We start from the raw sequence: 19,879 nt of genomic DNA on the forward strand, positions 1-19,879 counted from the left end.
TTCGATTAAAAGAATATATATTTAGTCAAAATCTAACTCAGCAAGTACAGGTTCGAGTAGATTGACAGTCATTCTGGATTAATTCAGTTAACAATTTTGCACAAGTCCCATTGATGTATGATAATCCAATGTTAAACTAGCATTATTGTAGCATAGTACTGAGACAAGTTCAATAGAAATTATTTAACGGAAAAATCAAGGTGTTAAAGTATTTAAAAGCATTAGATGAATATGATAGTTCCATAAATTATTAGTTCAAAGTGAGAGGACCAAAATCAACACTTGGTTTCAAATTAATACTTCATAGTAATTTGTCATAAAAAGAAAAAAAAAAGGTTGGAACCCGTGCAGCACACACGGGGAATTCTACTAGTGTTTTAGGAAAGCTTGCAAACCAGGACAAAACCCTTTACTTTACTTTATAAAAAGTAACGTCGTCTTCTTCTTCCTCAGGCTGTCGATCGAAGCAGATCAGATGGAGAATGAGGGAGGATTTTAATTGGACTGACTGAAAGTTCAAATATGACATGAAAACATAGATAAAATTTGACAGACTACTAGTATCATTATCTCTTTTGGCAATGGACACTTCCAGTCAGTCAACTTCCCACGGGACACTTCATATCGCTTTTGCGGAATTATCGCGAAGTTATGACAAAGCCTTTTCACATTCGAGTCGCTTGTGCCCTCACATTGTTCAAAATAAGTGTGTACGGGTAAAGGTAAAGAACGGGCCAATTACTGAATCAGACGTGCAAGACGGGTTCTCCAACCTCCCCTCAATGACTGACGGTCTCAACACATGATTATGGTTTGGGTTAATATGGGAGTTATTGTGAATAGCATTCTTTTAACTATTAAAAAGAAAATGAGTTGGCATTATCGTACGAGTAACTTTGACGCTCGAAACAAAATTTCAACCGATAATATTTCTGATTAGTGGATCATGTCGTTTGTCATGTCCCTCACAATGAAAAGCAACCTACTGTTTTTCCAAAGAACCACTATTTCGTGCGGGTTGGAACGTACCCGACGAGGAATTTCGCTTTGGTATTGAATACTAAGAACAGATCCTAGCTAGCGAAGTGTCTATTGATGCAATCAAGAGTGACTCTGTTCATCATGGAGAAGCTAGCATTTCTTGATCTTCTGTTAGCTTTCCTATTGATGTTTCAGCCCGCCGTTTGTTCCAGCAACTTCACTGATCAAGATGCTCTCCTCCACTTCAAATCAGCGATCGAAGTCGACCCGACGAACACGATCAAACGTGGCAATTGGACTGCCGAAGCAAATTTCTGCGAATGGATCGGCATCGTCTGCAGCAAGCGCAGGCAGAGAGTCGTGGCTTTAGACCTCTCCTACATGGGTCTCCACGGAAGATTCTCTCCTTACCTGGGCAATCTCTCTTTCATGGTTTCTCTTGATCTTCGCAACAACAGTTTCTACGGCACGATTCCGACAGAAATCGGTCGTTTACGCCGCCTGAAAGAACTCATACTCCAATCAAACCAGTTCGAAGGAAACATTCCTCCTAACTTAGCCCAGTGCCGAAATCTCGAAGTGATGTCAGTTGTGGATAACAGGCTAACGGGTGGCATACCGAGAGAATTTGGCGCCTTCCCTAAGTTGCAACAACTGATTCTTAGCCTCAACCCCTTACGGGGTCAAATTCCGAGCTTCCTGGGCAACATATCCACATTGCAGGGCATTGGTCTGGCCAAGGCTAATCTCACAGGTTCGATTCCTCCGACACTTTTCAATGGATCGCTCACTATTGTCGACTTCATGTCTAATGATCTCTCGGGAAGTCTTCCCTCCGATCTTTGCAACCGCTGGCCTAACATTCGGAGGCTTTTGCTGTCTGGTAACAAATTCAGCGGCCTGCTACCAGAGACGCTCACCCAATGCAAAGAGCTTCGAGTGTTAGCGTTGTCAGTCAATCGTTTCCAGGGAAGCGTTCCTCGAGACATAGACAGCTTGCAAAAGCTGCAGGAGCTCTATCTCAGCGCTAACAACTTGACCGGCACAATTCCTCGAACCATCGGTAACATGTCAAGCTTGCATATCTTGTACTTAGGTTTTACCCCCATCGGAGGTGACATTCCACGTGAGATAGGCAATTTGGTCAATCTGAAAGTAATGGACCTTCAGGTTAATATGCTAACAGGCGAAGTACCTCGAGAGGTTGTTAATATCTCTTCGCTCCAAGTGCTCGCTTTGACGGACAATTCACTCTCTGGAAGCCTTCCCTCAGATAGTGATCGCCTTCCGAATTTGGAAGAACTCTATCAAGGCCAAAATAGCTTTGGTGGCAACATACCGCAGTCTTTCTCGAATCTTTCGAACCTAATCATTTTCGATGTCGGGTTCAATCAACTCAGCGGTCCACTACCCTTGAGTTTGGGCAAGTTGAAGAATCTCAGATACTTCATGGTTGACTCAAATCGGCTAACAGGAGAGACTTATGGTGCGGAGCTCGGTTTTCTCTCTGCTTTATCTAATTGCCAATCGCTGCAAATGTTGGTTCTGGCACGAAACCCGCTTGGTGGCTCCATACCAGCATCTATCAAAAACTTCTCCAGTTCCCTACGTATGATGTCCGCTCCCAATTGTCAAATAAGAGGTTGCATTCCCAAGGAAATGGGTTTCTTGAAGAGCTTGACTTACCTAGACTTGAGCGATAACGATCTGGATGGCAACCTCCCATCGTCAATCGGAGGACTAGAACGCTTGCAGAGGCTGTATCTTGATAACAACCGTCTTGAAGGACCGATCCTCGATGAGATATGCAACTTGACAAGTTTAGGAGAGTTAACGCTCCGGCAGAATAGGATATCGGGATCCATTCCAAATTGCATTGGAAACCTGAGCAGCCTTCAAAAGTTTCTCGTAAGTTCGAATAACATGACATCGGTTATACCGGTTAGCCTTTGGAGCCTTCAAGAACTTATCTTCCTCAATCTGTCACTCAATTCTTTCCATGGAGGACTACCACTTGAAATGGGAAAAATGACAGCTATAGAGAGCATCGATCTTTCTTGGAACCGGCTTACTGGTGCCATACCGAATTCCATCCAGGAGTTGAAGAGCCTCGCCTGTCTCAACTTGTCAAGGAACTCGTTTCGAGGATCAATACCGCAATCCATTGGCGACCTTAAAGGATTGGATTTCCTCGATCTCTCCTACAATGAGTTATCCGGCACGATACCTGAGTCCACGGAAGGACTAAAATTTCTGCAAAACTTGAATGTGTCCTTTAATAATCTATCGGGAGAGATTCCTACCGGTGGACCGTTTAGAAAATTTTCGGCTCTCTCCTTCATCGGGAATCAAGCACTTTGTGGAAATGCGATCTTTCATGTCCCACCTTGCAAAGTAAAGGGAAAGAAGTCATCAAAGGAAGAGCGGCTCCGGTTACTCTACATCATGGTGCCAATTGTATCAGCTATACTTTTAGTCCTTGTTATTTGCTTGCTTAGAAAGCGTCGGAACACTAGGAAAGAAGTTCCTGTTTCAGTAGAAAATGTGCCCGGAATTGACCACCCGATGATATCATATCGGGAGCTTTGCTCTGCTACTAACAACTTCAGTGAAAGCAATTTGCTCGGAGCAGGAAGCTTTAGCTCTGTATACAAAGGGACTCTGGCCAATGGGACAGACATCGCGGTCAAAGTACTGAATCTCCATATCGAAGGGGCTGCGAAAAGTTTCGACACGGAATGTGAGGTCTTTCGCAAGGTCAGGCACCGGAATCTCGTCAAGGTGATTAGCACCTGCACGAACCCCGATTTGAGAGCTCCGGTGCTGCAATATGTGCCCCACGGGAGCTTGGAGAGGTGGCTTTACTCCAACAACTATGACTTGGATCTCCATCAGCGAGTGAAGATAATGGTCGACGTTGCAATGGGGATCGAATATCTCCACCATGGCCAACCGGAACCCATTGTGCACTGTGATCTAAAGCCTAGCAATGTTCTTCTAAACGAGGACCTGGTCGCCCAAGTCTGCGACTTTGGAATCGCGAAGATTTTGGCTGAGAACAAGCTTGAAACACAGACCCGAACTCTCGGCACGATTGGTTACCTTGCTCCAGGTACATTTGTCGAATTTTAACTAATTCAAGCTTGCGATTGCCGATATAATGGTATAGTATAATAGAAATATATTAACAATCGTATGCCTTTCGATCTTATTACTTATGTCTTGAAACGAAAAATATCAATTGCCGATATTCTTATTTCATACTCCATGATGCTTGCAGAGTATGGTCTGGAAGGAAAAGTCTCGACGAAAGGAGATGTTTACACCTTCGGAATATTGCTGTTGGCAGTGATTACTAAGAAGAAGCCAACCGATGAAATGTTCGATGCGGATATGAGCTTGAGGCGATGGGTAGGTGCAGCGATTCCAGGCAGAGTGCTTGACATCGCGGATCGCGAACTCCTTAGCAAGGAACATGAAGATCCGACGCTTTTGGAACTCGAGAGCATAGTCTTATCGATCCTAGAGTTGGGATTGGAATGTTCAAAGGACTTGCCTGAGGAAAGAATGGACATGGGAGCTGTCGTGGTTAAGCTCAACAAGATCAAGTTGTCACGTCCTTGACAAGAAAATAAGGTGAAGAGCAGTTCATGGAATTCGAACATGGTGTTGTCTTTGTTTCTGCATAGATATCTCATTTCGATGGCATTATGTATAGCCATCTGTAATAGAGTGCTTGATCTTCTTTCGAGCTTTCCGAGTCGGAGGAGCACTATTGTAAACACGACGAGGTTTTCCAGCTGTGAAATTTCTCCCGACCATGGCGTAACTCGTGCCTGACTTCGGGAAGAACAACACGTCGTCCTGGAGCTGGTTGATTTGCCAGTGCCGAACGTTGTCTGCCGCAATATCGTTTTCGTGTTAGGCCAGGCACAGCCCATGAGCCGTGTATGTCAGGCAGGGCATGGCCCAGGCCAACCCGGCCTGCATGCCTCTCCCTGGCTGTCACGTGCTTGGGCCTAATTTAACCCCTTTTCTGTTTTAAATATTTCCGTTGGTTTTTACCCAAAAACAACTGATTATTTGTTTTAATCCAAGAAAGATTGTTTTAATTTTTCCATATTACAATTGCAAAGAAAAATCTAATTAAATCGATGACATGGAGACAGCGAACGCGTCCGAGGAAGCCTCGAGCAACATTTTTATTTCAATATAACATACATACACATATTTAATATATCAATTGAATTTACACTTAGGGCTGAGCATACGTGACGTTGCGTGACCAGCGCTGAGGCAAACATTACTATAAAATTTCTCTAAAAAATTATTTTTAATTACTTTTTTTTTTACACTTTGGCTTTGGTCGGCGAGGATAAAAAATAATAATAATTAAAAATATTTTTTTAAAATTAAATATCATTAAAAATATCCATGTCAGCACCGGACATGCCACATTAGACAATTGGTGTCCATGTTATTGATTTTCGGCCAAATTTAATCAGATGGATTAAATTGGTACCAATGTAAAAAGGTTTAAAACTAAATTGTTCCAATTAAAAGATTTAGCAATAGGTTGAAGACTTTTTGGTACTTTTCCCAAAATGCGAGTGTATGCACTTGAAAATCCCATCTTTGAAAGAATGTAGTTGCTCAAATTTTTATTTACAAATTATATGCACTCTAAGTCAAAATGCAATCTCACTAACCTACATCCTTTATTTTTACTTTTATCAATGGAAGAGTTTGTGCCTTCTCTAAGAGAGAAGTGTCAAAAAAGTCATAAACCTATTGTATTAGTGCCAATTCAGTTCTAAACCTTTTTTTTGTGCCAATTTAGTCCTAAACCTTTTGTAATTGTGCCAATTAAGCCCTAAACCTTTTGCAATTGTGCCAATTAAGTCCTAAACCTTTTATTGGTGTTAATTTAGTCCTAAATCTTATGTATTGTTGCAAATTCAGTCCTAAATCTTTTATATTTATATCAATTGAGTTAATCCGATCAAGTTTGACAGAAAATCGCCGACATGGATATAGATTGTCCTACATGGTACGGCTAGCGCTAACTTGGATATTTTTTTTAATATTTTTTTAGTATTTTAAATAATTTTTAAAAAATTTTTTGGTTTTTTTCAAAATTATTTTTAAAAATTATTTAAAATATAAAAAAAAATATCCATGTTAGAGCCAACCGTGCCATGTAGAATAATTGACATCCATGCTAGTGATTTTCAATCAAAATTGGCCAAATTGACTCAATTGGCATAAATACAAAATTTTTAGGATTAAATTGGCACTATTGTAAAAGGTTTAGGACTGCATTGGTATTAATAAAAGGTTTAGGACTTAAATGGCACCAATACAAAAAGTTTAGGACTGAATTGTCTGATTTTCTATTTCAAGTTTCCGCATGCGCCATTATAGTCTGAGTAATGAAAGATTAATGAGATAAGAGAGGTTAGCAAGCATTCCTAAAGTAGCGTAACTGGGACGCTACAATTAAGGTCTTGACATGATTCTATTCTACTATGAAATGGCCCCGCATCATTCAATGGTTGCAAATTACAAATTACAAATTACATAGTTGCAAGTATCCACTTTCCCCAGCACCTTCTTCTTCTTCATCTCCATCCTCATCCTCATCCCGTGTCTATTCCTAAAAAAATCATTTAACTAAATGTAAAGAATTAAACTATGAAAATATTAATAACCGCCTAGCTGGTCGCCGCCTGGTTGGCGACATCGTCGGAAACCGAGGCCTCTTTGGAATCTGAGAGTTCATTGGAAATTGCGGTTTAAGCCCAATCCGGTAAAATGGCATTGCATAAACCTCAACCTAGAGGGTTTGAGATACTTTTATAATTAATATGAGAATTAAGATTAGCACAAGTAGAATAATAATGTACATTGAAATGTACCCAAATTCCATATTTTCTCTCTTCCAAATTATTATTTTTTATCTAGGTACCAGAGCCACGTACTAAGTAGTACCGACACCGATACGTGACACGTGACACGACACGACATTACACGCTGATATGTTATTTCTAAAAAAGTAGAGAATTTCGACACGTTATACATTAAATGAATATTTTTATATATACACAACAAATTATCATTATGACTATGTCAATTAAATTAATTTGACTCAAATCCACAAATAGTAAATTTACATTTGGACCCCTAAATTATTGAAAATGTTTAAAATTGACACCGTGCATGTCGGAATAATGCGTCGGGATTTGAACTTACATGCCGCTGGCATATCCAGAACGTTGACCATGTCTGACACTTGTTAACCACATGTCGGTCGAGTAGGCACACCCACATTCACACTCGAATATTTGCATTATGTAAATGGATGTGTATATGTGAGACTGCAAGTAGATGTTGATGCTAAAGTATAGAAAAGATTTTCTTTCGTGCTCGAGGCAAGTATGATAAATGGTAAAGAATTTTTTTTTTTTTTTGGTAAGGTATGGTAAAGAAATTCGGTTCTCAATCTTCCAAGAAGGGACCGATCCAAAAAATCGAAATCTTCCATTCATAATTTCAGTTCGTAGTTAATTCACCAGTACCATGCTCCATTTTAGGTCTTGAAATGGTTTCATTCTGCTATGAAATGGTATTGTAACATTACATGGCTGCAAATTACAAATTACATAGCTAAAAATATCCACCTTCTCCAGCACCTTATTATTCTTCTTCTTCATCCTCATCCTCATCCTCATCCTGTCTCTACTCCTAAAAATATCATTATTGAAATTCAAAGGGCAGAAGAACACTAGAAATGATAATATTTGTGTACGACGCTCACTTTAGTACCAATATTTTTTTTATCACTTAAATGCCAATTTTTTTTAAAAAAACGATTATTTAAGTGTCAACTCCGGTGAGATCGCCGGAATTGGCACTTAATTGATCGTTTTCTCTCCGATTTGGCACTAAAGTGATCGTTTTTTGGATTACTTAAATGTCAATTTTTTTTAAAAAAAAAACTATCATTTAAGTGCTAAGTCCAAGGAGGTCGCCGGAATTTCTCGTCTTTGGCACTTAAGTGATCATTTTTTCTCCGATTTGGCACTTAAGTGAGTCAGCGAAAAAAATTGATACTAAAGTGAGCGCCGTACACAAATATTGGCACTCCAAGTGTTTTTTTGCCAAATTCAAAGAGACAAAAAAAAAATTACTAACCTCCTACTTGTCCGCCTCCTCGAAAACCGAGGCCTCATTGGAATCCGAGAGCTTGTTGGAAACCGAGCTTTCAAGCTCAGTCCGGTAAAACGAATGTGCTTAAACCTCAATCTAGCTGGTTTGAGATACTTTATAATTAATATGAGGATTAAGATTAGCACAAGTAGAATATTCATGTTGATTATCTGTATCTCTCAAGGTTGCAAGTAGATTGCTCCTTGATAGAGATATTATCTTAGAATAGTCATCTAATAAGCCAACGAATAGGCTGATGTATTCTTCACTAACATGTAGCAGTAGCAGAAGGAAGGGGAAGCTCAATTCACTTGAGGCACTTGCAAAGGGAAGAAACATTCTCCTAGGGAATTGTAAATAAAACTAAAAGAAGAAATTAGGTTCACTACCTGACATGTAAAGCTTCACAATTGCTATGGGCATCCGTTGGTTTAACTTGTTACCGTGCTTAATGAGACGATCCATGGTATCCGGCACATACTCAAGCACCAAATTATGATACAGTTCATCCTTTTCAGTCTCCAAGAAAAAGTAATGCATCAATGGTACTTATTCATTTTTGTAAGTGATATAAGGGATTATTTCTTTAAAAATATTTTCTTAAATAATTTATTTTTCATGAAACAAAAAGAGCTTAGTCTAACCAATTTTATGGTCCAAAACCTTTTTTCATCTGGTGTGATTGGGCATTCCTTTAGGCTATCTCAGTCCATGAATGTCAAATGGACGTGCTATTAACCCTTGAACATATGGTAGAGTGTTCATATGTTCACGTTTATGATGGATAAATTACGATAGCTATATCAATTTGAGATTTTTTATGATTAAAAAATCAAGTAACCATTAGGTTTACGACGAAACCTAGAAATCAATTACTATTCCAATTTGAATACCCTACTAGATAGACCTCAACAGAAAACTAAAGAGTAACAGGTATAAGTGATGTGGATTATTCAAGAATTGAAGTTGATTTACTTTATAAAAAGAAGATATCAATGAACTTCTATGAAATGGTTTCACGGGATTCGGCCTTGTTATCAAAACATTTCCTGTGATTATTTCTAGCATGGAATGAGTCAATCATCCACAAGTTTCTCTAAGCGAAAATAACAATAATTCTAGCAAAACGTTTTCCAGATTATTAATTTTCGCCAAGATAAATGTATCATGATTCATTTTTTGTCAGAGTTATTACGATTTACATTTCTCAATGTAGAAACTTGCACTTTAAATCATCAAGAGCCACACTGAAGCATAGAGATCCCTTACATCTAATACAATCACGTGATCAATATGATTGTAAGATTATCATTGGGGCCCTTGAAGACATCAGCTGATATATTAGAACTTTTTAACTCGGAAGATATTGAAACAGACACAAATTTTTTTACAAAAAGAGCAGGTGTAACACCTTTTAAAGTCGGACATTAGTTAGACTCTTGTTGGGTGAAATTCAATCGCTGGAAAGTTTCGTCGTGTTTTGAATGCTTTTCCTCCAATTCAGAAGCGCAAAAGAAGATTACGAACTTTGTTGAAAATGTCTAGACACAATGCCATTGAGAAAACCGTCGGAAAAGTCCCAAATCTTGACGCCATAGGGTTTACATGGTATGGATAGGGCTTACGTAGATATTTTTGATAGTATTTTAATTGTTTTTATTTTTTTTCTTTTTTTCCCCTTTCCGCCACTGGCCGACGTGGGCGAATGCTGGCGAGGACGCCCTTGCCAAATTTGATGAGGCCGATAGGCGACGCCAACCTGGCAAGACAAGGGCTAATCTCATTGGCCACTAGAGGAAAGGGGAAAAAAAAAAGATGGGAAAAAAAGAAATGAAAAACATAAAATATTATTAACTTATTTTTGAACATGTCCACTTCAATGTGCACTGGCCATCCGCTGTCCATTCTACAATATCCCGCCAAAATTACCCGAAAGGACTGAATTAACTCCAGGTCCAAAGGTTTTGGACTAGATTGGTACTATCAAAAGGTTTAGTACTAAATTGGCACCAATGCAATAAATTTAAGACTTTTTTGACACTTATCTCCAATGCAATTTGAACGAGATTACTATTTACAAAATGAGATAATACTATATTTAAATTCAATGAACTGCTCTCGACCTTGAGCTAGAGCTGTCAATGGGTGGGTTGGATCGGTTGAAAGTGGTCCGACCCATATTAACCTATTTAACCCATTTTAACCAATTTTCATACTATAGAAATCGACATACCCGACCTGACCTATATTGCTAAAACACTTCAATATTAAATCCAGTTCGGAAATTATTGTTTCTTATAAATATTTAAAAGAATATATATCTTTCAAACATCGTGGACAATTTTCATAATTTAAAAAAAATCTGATTTTTTCTTTTCTTTTTTTTTCCTTCTACGTTCAGCGATCGACATCGGGCAGCGATTGGCGACCAATATTAGGCGGCGATCGGCGGCCAACCACCGGTGACCGACGACAACGGTCGGAGACCCGCGAACGGCTACCCTTGTCGAATTTAATAGAAAAAAAATTAAAGGAAAGAAAAAAATAAAAAAATTATGAAAATTCAAAAGATTAAATTTCTTTAGAAATGATTGCTTTTATACTCACTTGAGCTTATTAGATAACTAACCAATTTATGGCCCATTTAAAACACATTAACTTATTAACTAACTCATTTATTAATCATTTAAGCTTGTTTTTAAAACTTAAGACAAATCATTATGGCCCATATTATTATATATGCGTTAAAATATGGATTCTATAATCATATTGTCACCTTTAGTTACAAAGAAAATAGCCGTTGATAAGTGTTAACAAGTGTGTACATTAACTGCGTTCACTTGTGTAATCAAATTTACGTAGTCCGTGGGTAGCTATATAACTTTTTGACTCCACAAGTCATTTGTCACCGCTCATTTTGTTAGTTGATTGATTTCTAAAATAGTTAACTTTTTGGCTACCTGCAATTTTCATTGAAAGGTTTCACACACGATGCACCTGCACATGACATTCTCTCTCTCTCTCTCTCTCTCTCTCTCTCTCTCTATAAGGTTTCACACACTGGGAAAGCTTCCCACGATGCGCTGTACTTGCCCCGGGTCACGCATATCAAAGAAGACATCATACTCTAGCACAACGAGAGTGGCTCCCCATTAAAGCCATCGGTGGGGCAATTAGCAAGCTTTCATTTCCAAACAAGGATGAAGGAATTTTGTGAAATCCCAAGTGTGAATGCATTGACCATTCTTTGTCAGTCTGTGTGGAAAAAGAAAAGGTAAAAGTTGCTCGCAAAAGAAACGTCGGAAGAAAGAAAATATGGTTAGTGGCTTTCTTCTTGACCAAATTCGCAAAAAAAGCTTCCAACTTTAAATCAAGTCTCAAACTTACTCCGAACTTTTTTTTTTTGTCACAAAAGAATCCTCAAACTTTAGATTCAATCTCAAATATGGCTCAATTTTTTTTTTATCTCAGAAAAATCCCTAAACTTTAGTTTCAGTTTCAAATCTATCATAAACTCATTTTTCGTAAGAAAAAATCATCAATTTTTACCATAATCTCAAATTTGCTCCATTAGCCCTCTGTCTAATACAGTCGTTAGTCATCCATAATTTTCGGATCCTAGAATGGTTTCATTTTGGAGAATTTCTATATTGGGTGGATTTAATATACAAGTAAGAATGCCACGATGGTCTATACCTATGGCTCATTACTTTGCTAATGGGGGTGTTTTTATCGATGTGGAAATGCTATGTCAAGTTGGGACTGTATTATTGGGTAGATTTGGAAATATATTGAAATTTTGATATTTTTTTAGACAAAACAAAATTCAAAGCAGATTTGGGACTGGACCTAAAATTGAGGGTTTTTTCTAAGACAAAAAACGTTTCGGGATAAATTTGGGACTGAACCTAAAGTCGGGATTTTTTTAGGGAATGAGGCCCTTTCTTCTTGTCCAATTCTCACTCTTGCAACATTTAAAAGAAAGGAAAAACTTGAAAGATAGACGCGTTTAATTTCCCGGAAAGATTCAGTTGAATGACAATATAAGCCTAAAAAATCTTCTTTACTTATTTATATTTCAACCGCAATGACCCATATCCAAAATTAACTTGTTTGGTAAAATCATCCCCTCCTCGTTTTTCGAGCCAATCTGTACATAAATCTTAAGGCATTTCAAATGCGGTACTTCAAAAATAAATCACCGCTTAGAAGAAATCCATCTACACCACCATAACAACAAAAGTGCACCGTAAATATTAAATCTTTGTACGTAATGCAATTGAGTCCTAATTATTTAATGAGCGCCGACCCGGACATCAACCTTGCATTATGGGGAGCAGTCATGACTATGGCATTTGAAAAAACATTGCATGCCAAAACATTGCATTATTCCTTAAGAAAGGGTTAACCTGCTATAACAACCTATTAAATCCGAACACTTTATGTGAATAAGCCCAAAACTGTTGTTGGATTAAGTTTAACATTTGCATTACAAACTCATTGAATTTACTTCGGTGGCATTGTGCAACCTCATTTTCCTCAATGAATTAAGCCCTTTCTTTTTGCCAGAAATTTACTTTTTATTTCAATGAAAACATTTGAATTTGGATGTGATACCCACATTAGAACAATAGATAGAAGAAGACTGTACTAATGCGCTATTTTAAACTCTAGATGGAAGATGGTGGACAACCAAAAAGGATGTGGTTTCTATTTGATTAAAAGCCCAATTTTCAAGCGCATGAGCAGGTCCATTCCCGAGTCTAGGGGTCCAGGCCAAACTCCAACTTAGATTGTATTGAAGTAGGAAGCAAGAATCTACTATGACATGTTGAATACTCTAAGGGCAAAGACCCTTTCTATCGGGTTGCATTAAAACGATGCATTTGCTTTCAAAAATAGCTTTTCGAATCCCGAGGGACTGAGCATTATTGCGGAATGAGAAGGAAAGCTATTTTTTATTGGATGGCATTAAACCTTGCAATTGCTTTCAAAAATTGCTTTTCGGATGCGGAGAGACCGAGCATTATTGCGGGGTGAGAAGGGGGAAAAGTGTTGAAAAAAGTCTTAAATTTATTGTATTGATGCCAATTTAGTCATTAATCTTTTGTTTTGATGTCAATTCAGTCCTAAATCTTTTATTGGTGCCAATTCGGTTCTAAAATTTTTGCATTAGTGCTAATTCAGTTCTAAACCTTTTGCATTTCTATTAATTTAGTCAATCCGGCCTATTTTGGCTGGAAATTTACCGACATGGACGTCGGTAGTCGTACTCGATATTGTTGGCACCGACATGGATATTTTTTTAATATATTTTTAAATATTTTAAATAATTTTTTAAATAAATATGTTGGTTTTTCTTCCTTTTCTTTTCTCAATCATTAAAAAAAATTAGTACAATTATCTAAAAATATTGAAATAATATTAAAAAATATCTACGTGAGTGCCAGTTGTGCTACATAGGACAACCGACGTCCATGTTGGCAAACTTCAGGTCAAAATTAGTTGAATTGACTCAATTAATAGAAATTTCAAAGGTTTGGGACTAAATTGGTCATAATATAAAAGGTGTAGGACTAAATTTACACAAATAAAAGGTTTATGGATAAATTGACATCAATGCAAAATGTTTAGAACTAAATTGACATCAATACAATAGGTGTAAGAATTTTTTGACGCTTTTCCCGATGAGAAGGATAGCTGATGCTTCCACTTCCATCGATGAGTTCCAATGTAAATTAAGCTTACTATGTTGGAGTGCACGTCAAATTTCACCATTCGATTAAAAGAATATATATTTAGTCAAAATCTAACTCAGCTAGTACAAGTTCGAGTAGATTGAAAGTCATTTTGGATTAATTCAGTTAACAATTTTGCACATGTCCCATTGATGTATGATAATCCAATGTTAAACTGGCATTATTGTAGCATAGTACTGAGACAAGTTCAATAGAAATTATTTAACGGAAAAATCAAGGTGTTAAAGTATTTAAAAGCATTAGGTGAATATGATAGTTCCATAAATTATTAGTTCAAAGTGAGAGGACCAAAATCAACACTTGGTTTCAAATTAATACTTCATAGTAATTTGTCATGAAAAGAAAAAAAAAAGGTTGGAACCCGTGCAGCACACACACGGGGAATTCTACTAGTGTTTTAGGAAAGCTTGCAAACCAGGACAAAACCCTTTACTTTACTTTATAAAAAGTAACGTCGTCGTCTTCTTCCTCAGGCTGTCAATCCAAGCAAATCAGATGGAGAATGAGGGAGGATTTTAATTGGACTGACTGAAAGTTCAAATATGACATGAAAACATAGATAAAATTTGACAGACTACTAGTATCATTATCTCTTTTGACAATGGACACTTCCAGTCAGTCAACTTCCCACGGGACACTTCATACCGCTTTTGCGGAATTATCGCGAAGTTATGACAAAGCCTTTTCACATTCGAGTCGCTTGTGCCCTCACATTGTTCAAAATAAGTGTGTACGGGCAAAGGTAAAGAACGGGCCAATTACTGAATCAGACGTGCAAGACGGGTTCTCCAACCTCCCCTCAATGACTGACGGTCTCAACACATGATTATGGTTTGGGTTAATATGGGAGTTATTGTGAATAGAATTCTTTTAACTATTAAAAAGAAAATGAGTTGGCATTATCGTACGAGTAACTTTGACGCTCGAAACAAAATTTCAACCGATAATATTTCTGATTAGTGGATCATGTCGTTTGTCATGTCCCTCACAATGAAAAGCAACCTACCGTTTTTCCAAAGAGCCACTACTTCGTGCGGGTCGGAACGCACCCGACGAGGAATTTCGCTTTGGTATTGAATACTAAGAACAGATCCTAGCTAGCGAAGTGTCTATTGATGCAATCAAGAGTGACTCTGTTCATCATGGAGAAGCTAGCATTTCTTGATCTTCTGTTAGCTTTCCTATTGATGTTTCAGCCCGCCGTTTGTTCCAGGAACTTCACTGATCAAGATGCTCTCCTCCACTTCAAATCAGCGATCGAAGTCGACCCGACGAACCCGATCAAACGCGGCAATTGGACTGCCGAAGCAAATTTCTGCGAATGGATCGGCATCGTCTGCAGCAAGCGCAGGCAGAGAGTCGTGGCTTTAGACCTCTCCTACATGGGTCTCCACGGAAGATTCTCTCCTTACCTGGGCAATCTCTCTTTCATGGTTTCTCTTGATCTTCGCAACAACAGTTTCTACGGCACGATTCCGACAGAAATCGGTCGTTTACGCCGCCTGAAAGAACTCATACTCCAATCAAACCAGTTCGAAGGAAACATTCCTCCTAACTTAGCCCAGTGCCAAAATCTCGAAGTGATGTCAGTTGTGGATAACAGGCTAACGGGTGGCATACCGAGAGAATTTGGCGCCTTCCCTAAGTTGCAACAACTGATTCTTAGCCTCAACCCCTTACGGGTTCAAATTCCGAGCTTCCTGGGCAACATATCCACATTGCAGGTCATTGCTCTGGCCGAGGCTAATCTCACAGGTTCGATTCCTCCAACACTTTTCAATGGATCGCTCACTATTGTCGACTTCATGTCTAATGATCTCTCGGGAAGTCTTCCCTCCGATCTTTGCAACCGCTGGCCTAACATTCAGAGGCTTTTGCGGTCTGACAACAAATTCAGCGGCCTGCTACCAGAGACGCTCACCCAATGCAAAGAGCTTCTCGTGTTATCGTTGTCAATCAATCGTTTCCAGGGAAGCGTTCCTCGAGACATAGACAGCTTGCAAAAGCTGCAGGAGCTCTATCTCGGCACTAACAACTTGACCGGCACAATTCCTCGAACCATCGGTAACATGTCAAGCATGCATATCTTGTACTTAGGTCGTACCCACATCGGAGGTGACATTCGGCGGGAGATAGGCAATTTGGTCAATCTGAAAGAAATGAGCCTTCAGTTTAATATGCTAACAGGCGAAGTTCCTCGAGAGGTTTTTAATATCTCTTCGTTCCAAGTGCTTGATTTGACGTTCAATTCACTCTCTGGAAGCCTTCCCTCAGATAGTGATCGCCTTCCAAATTTGGAAGAACTCTATCTAGCCAATAATAGCTTTGGTGGCAACATACCGCAGTCTTTCTCGAATCTTTCGAACCTAATCTTTTTCGATGCCGGGTTCAATCAACTCAGTGGTCCACTACCCTTGAGCTTGGGCAACTTGAAGAATCTCACATTCTTCGCGGTTGACTCAAATCAGCTAACAGGAGAGACTTATGGTGCGGAGCTCGGTTTTCTCTCTGCTTTATCTAATTGCCAATCGCTGCAAACCTTGGCTCTGGAAGGAAACCCGCTTGGTGGCTCCATACCAGCATCTATCAAAAACTTGTCAAGTTCCCTACGTATGATGTTCGCTCCCAATTGTCAAATAAGAGGTTGCATTCCCACGGAAATGGGTTTCTTGAAGAGCTTGACTTACCTAGACTTGAGCGATAACGATCTGGATGGCAAACTCCCATCGTCAATCGGAGGACTAGAACGCTTGCAGAGGCTGTATCTTGATAACAACCGTCTTGAAGGACAGATCCTCGATGAGATATGCAACTTGACAAGTTTAGGAGAGTTAACGCTCCGGCAGAATAGGATTTTGGGATCCATTCCAAATTGCATTGGAAACCTGAGCAGCCTTCAACAGTTTCTCGTAAGTTCGAATAACATGACATCGGTTATTCCGGTTAGCCTTTGGAGCCTTCAAGAACTTATCTTCCTCAATCTGTCACTCAATTCTTTCAATGGAGGACTACCACTTGAAATGGGAAAAATGACAGCTATAGAGAGCATCGATCTTTCTTGGAACCGGCTTACTGGCGCCATACCGAATTCCATCCAGGAGTTGAAGAGCCTCGCCTGTCTCAACTTGTCAAGGAACTCGTTTCGAGGATCAATACCGCAATCAATTGGCGACCTTAAAGGATTGAATTTCCTCGATCTCTCCTACAATGAGTTATCCGGCACAATACCTGAGTCCACGGAAGGACTAAAATTTCTGCAAAACTTGAATGTGTCCTTTAATAATCTATCGGGAGAGATTCCTAACGGTGGACCGTTTAGAAAATTTTCGGCTCTCTCCTTCATCGGGAATCAAGCACTTTGTGGAAATGCGATTTTTCATGTCCCACCTTGCAAAATAAAGGGAAAGAAGTCATCAAAGGAAGAGCGGCTCCGGTTACTCTACATCATGGTGCCAATTGTGTCAGCTATACTATTAGTCCTTGTTATTTGCTTGCTTAGAAAGCGTCGGAACACTAGGAAAGAAGTTCCGGTTTCCGTGGAAAATGCGCCCGGAATTGACCACCCAATGATATCATATCGGGAGCTTTGCTCTGCTACTAACAACTTCAGCGAAAGCAATTTGCTCGGAGCAGGAAGCTTTAGCTCTGTATACAAAGGGACTCTGGCCAATGGGACAGACATCGCGGTCAAAGTATCGAATCTCCATATCGAAGGCGCTGTGAAAAGTTTCGACGCGGAATCTCGTCAAGGTGATCAGCACCTGCACGAACCCCGATTTGAGAGCTCTGGTGCTGCAATATGTGCCCCACGGGAGCTTGGAGAGGTGGCTTTACTCCAACAACTATAACTTGGATCTCCATCAGCGAGTGAAGATAATGGCCAACGTCGCAATGGGGATCGAATATCTCCACCATGGCCAACCGGAACCCATTGTGCACTGTGATCTAAAGCCTAGCAATGTTCTTCTAAACGAGGACCTGGTCGCCCAAGTCTGCGACTTTGGAATTGCGAAGATTTTGGCTGAGAACAAGCTTGAAACACGGACCCGAACTCTCGGCACGATTGGTTACCTTGCTCCGTGTACATTTGTCGAATTTTAACTAATTCAAGCCTGCGATTGCCGATATAATGGTATAATATAACAAAAATATATTAACAATCGTATGCCTTCCGATCTTATTACTTATGTCCCGAAAAGAAAAATATCAATTGCCGATATTCTTATTTCGCACTCCATGATGCTTGCAGAGTATGGTCTGGAAGGAAAAGTCTCGACAAAAGGCGATGTTTATAGCTTCGGAATATTGCTGTTGGAAGTGATTACTAAGAAGAAGCCAACCGATGAAATGTTCGATGCGGACATGAGCTTGAGGCGATGGGTAGGTGCAGCGATTCCAGGCATAGTGTTTGACATCGTGGATCGCGAACTCCTTAGCACGGAACATGAAGATCCGACGCTTTTGGAACTCGAGAGCATAATCTTATCGATCCTAGAGTTGGGATTGGAATGTTCAAAGGACTTGCCTGAGGAAAGAATGGACATGAGAGCTGTCGTGGTTAAGCTCAACAAGATCAAGTTATCACTTCCTTGACAAGAAAATAAGGTGAGGAGCAGTTCATAGAATTTGAACATGGTGTTGTCTTTGTTTCTGCATAGATATCTCATTTCGATGGCATTATGTATAGCCATCTGTAATAGAGTGCTTGATCTTCTTTCGAGCTTTCCGAGTCGGAGGAGCACTATTGTAAACACGACGAGGTTTTCCAGCAGTGAAATTTCTCCCGACCATAGCGTAACTCGTGCCTGACTTCGGGAAGAACAACATGTCGGTCCTGGAGCTGGTTGATTTGCCAGTGCCGAACGTTGTCTGCCGCAGTATCGTTTTCGTGTTAGGCCAGGCACAGCCCATGAGCCGTGCATGTCAGGCTGGGCATGGCCCAGGCCAAGCCGGCCTGCATGCCTTCCCCTGGCTGTCACGTGCTTGGGCCTATTTTAACCCCTTTTCTGTTTTAAATATTTCCGTTGGTTTTTACCCAAAAACAACTGATTATTTATTTTAATCCAAGAAAGATTGTTTTAATTTTTCCATATTACAATTGCTAAGAAAAATCTAATTAAATCGATGACATGGAGATAGCAAACGCGCCCGAGGAAGCCTCGAGCAACATTTTTATTTCAATATAACATACATGCACATATTTAATATATCAATTGAATTTACACTTAGGGATGAGCATACGTGACGTTGCGTGACCAGCGCTGAGGCAAACATTACAATAAAATTTCTCTAAAAAATTATTTTTAATTACTTTTTTTTTACACTTTGGCTTTGGTCGGCGAGGATAAAAAAAGAAAACATAATTAAAAAAATATTTTTTTGAAATTAAATATCATTAAAAATATCCACGTTAGCACCGGACATGCTACATTAGACGATTCGTGTCCATGTTACTGATTTTCGGTCAAATTTAATCAGATGGATTAAATTGGTATCAATGTAAAATGGTTTAAAACTAAATTGTTCCAATTGAAAGATTTAGCAATAGGTTGAAGACTTTTTTGGTACTTTTCCCAAAATACGAGTGTATGCGCTTGAAAATCCCATCTTTGAAAGAATGTAGTTGCTCAAATTTTTATTTACAAATTATATGCACTCTAAGTCAAAATGCAATCTCACTAACCTACATCCTTTATTTTTACTTTTATCAATGGAAGAGTTTGCGCCTTCTCTAAGGGAGAAGTGTCAAAAAAGTCATAAACCTATTGTATTAGTGCCAATTCAGTTCTAAACCTTTTTTTTTTTGTCAATTCAGTCCTAAACCTTTTGTAATGGTGCCAATTAAGCCCTAAACCTTTTGCAATTGCGCCAATTAAGTCCTAAACCTTTTATTGGTGTTAATTTAGTCCTAAATCTTCTGTATTGTTGCA

General features: G+C 39.2%; 1 protein-coding gene across 1 annotated transcript; it reads left to right on the forward strand.

Moving 5' to 3' along the window:
- Positions 1-1,122: 1,122 nt before the first annotated feature.
- Positions 1,123-18,542, forward strand: LOC125314667 (receptor kinase-like protein Xa21). Its single transcript, XM_048277522.1, has 3 exons — positions 1,123-3,762; positions 17,700-18,015; positions 18,199-18,542. The coding sequence occupies exons 1-3, from the start codon at positions 1,123-1,125 to the stop codon at positions 18,540-18,542; spliced, it is 3,300 nt and encodes a 1,099-aa protein (XP_048133479.1).
- The last annotated feature ends 1,337 nt before the right edge of the window (positions 18,543-19,879 follow it).

Source organism: Rhodamnia argentea, chromosome 4 (genome assembly GCF_020921035.1).
Source record: "Rhodamnia argentea isolate NSW1041297 chromosome 4, ASM2092103v1, whole genome shotgun sequence".
NCBI lineage: Eukaryota > Viridiplantae > Streptophyta > Magnoliopsida > Myrtales > Myrtaceae > Rhodamnia > Rhodamnia argentea.

Coding starts and splice junctions, on each gene's coding strand:
- LOC125314667 (XM_048277522.1), top strand. CDS start 1,123: ATGGAGAAGCTAGCATTTCTTGATCTTCTGTTAGCTTTCCTATTGATG. Junction 3,763..17,699: donor GGCACCGGAATCTCGTCAAG/GTGATTAGCACC, acceptor AATCTCGTCAAG/GTGATCAGCACCTGCACGAA. Junction 18,016..18,198: donor CCGAACTCTCGGCACGATTG/GTTACCTTGCTC, acceptor TGATGCTTGCAG/AGTATGGTCTGGAAGGAAAA.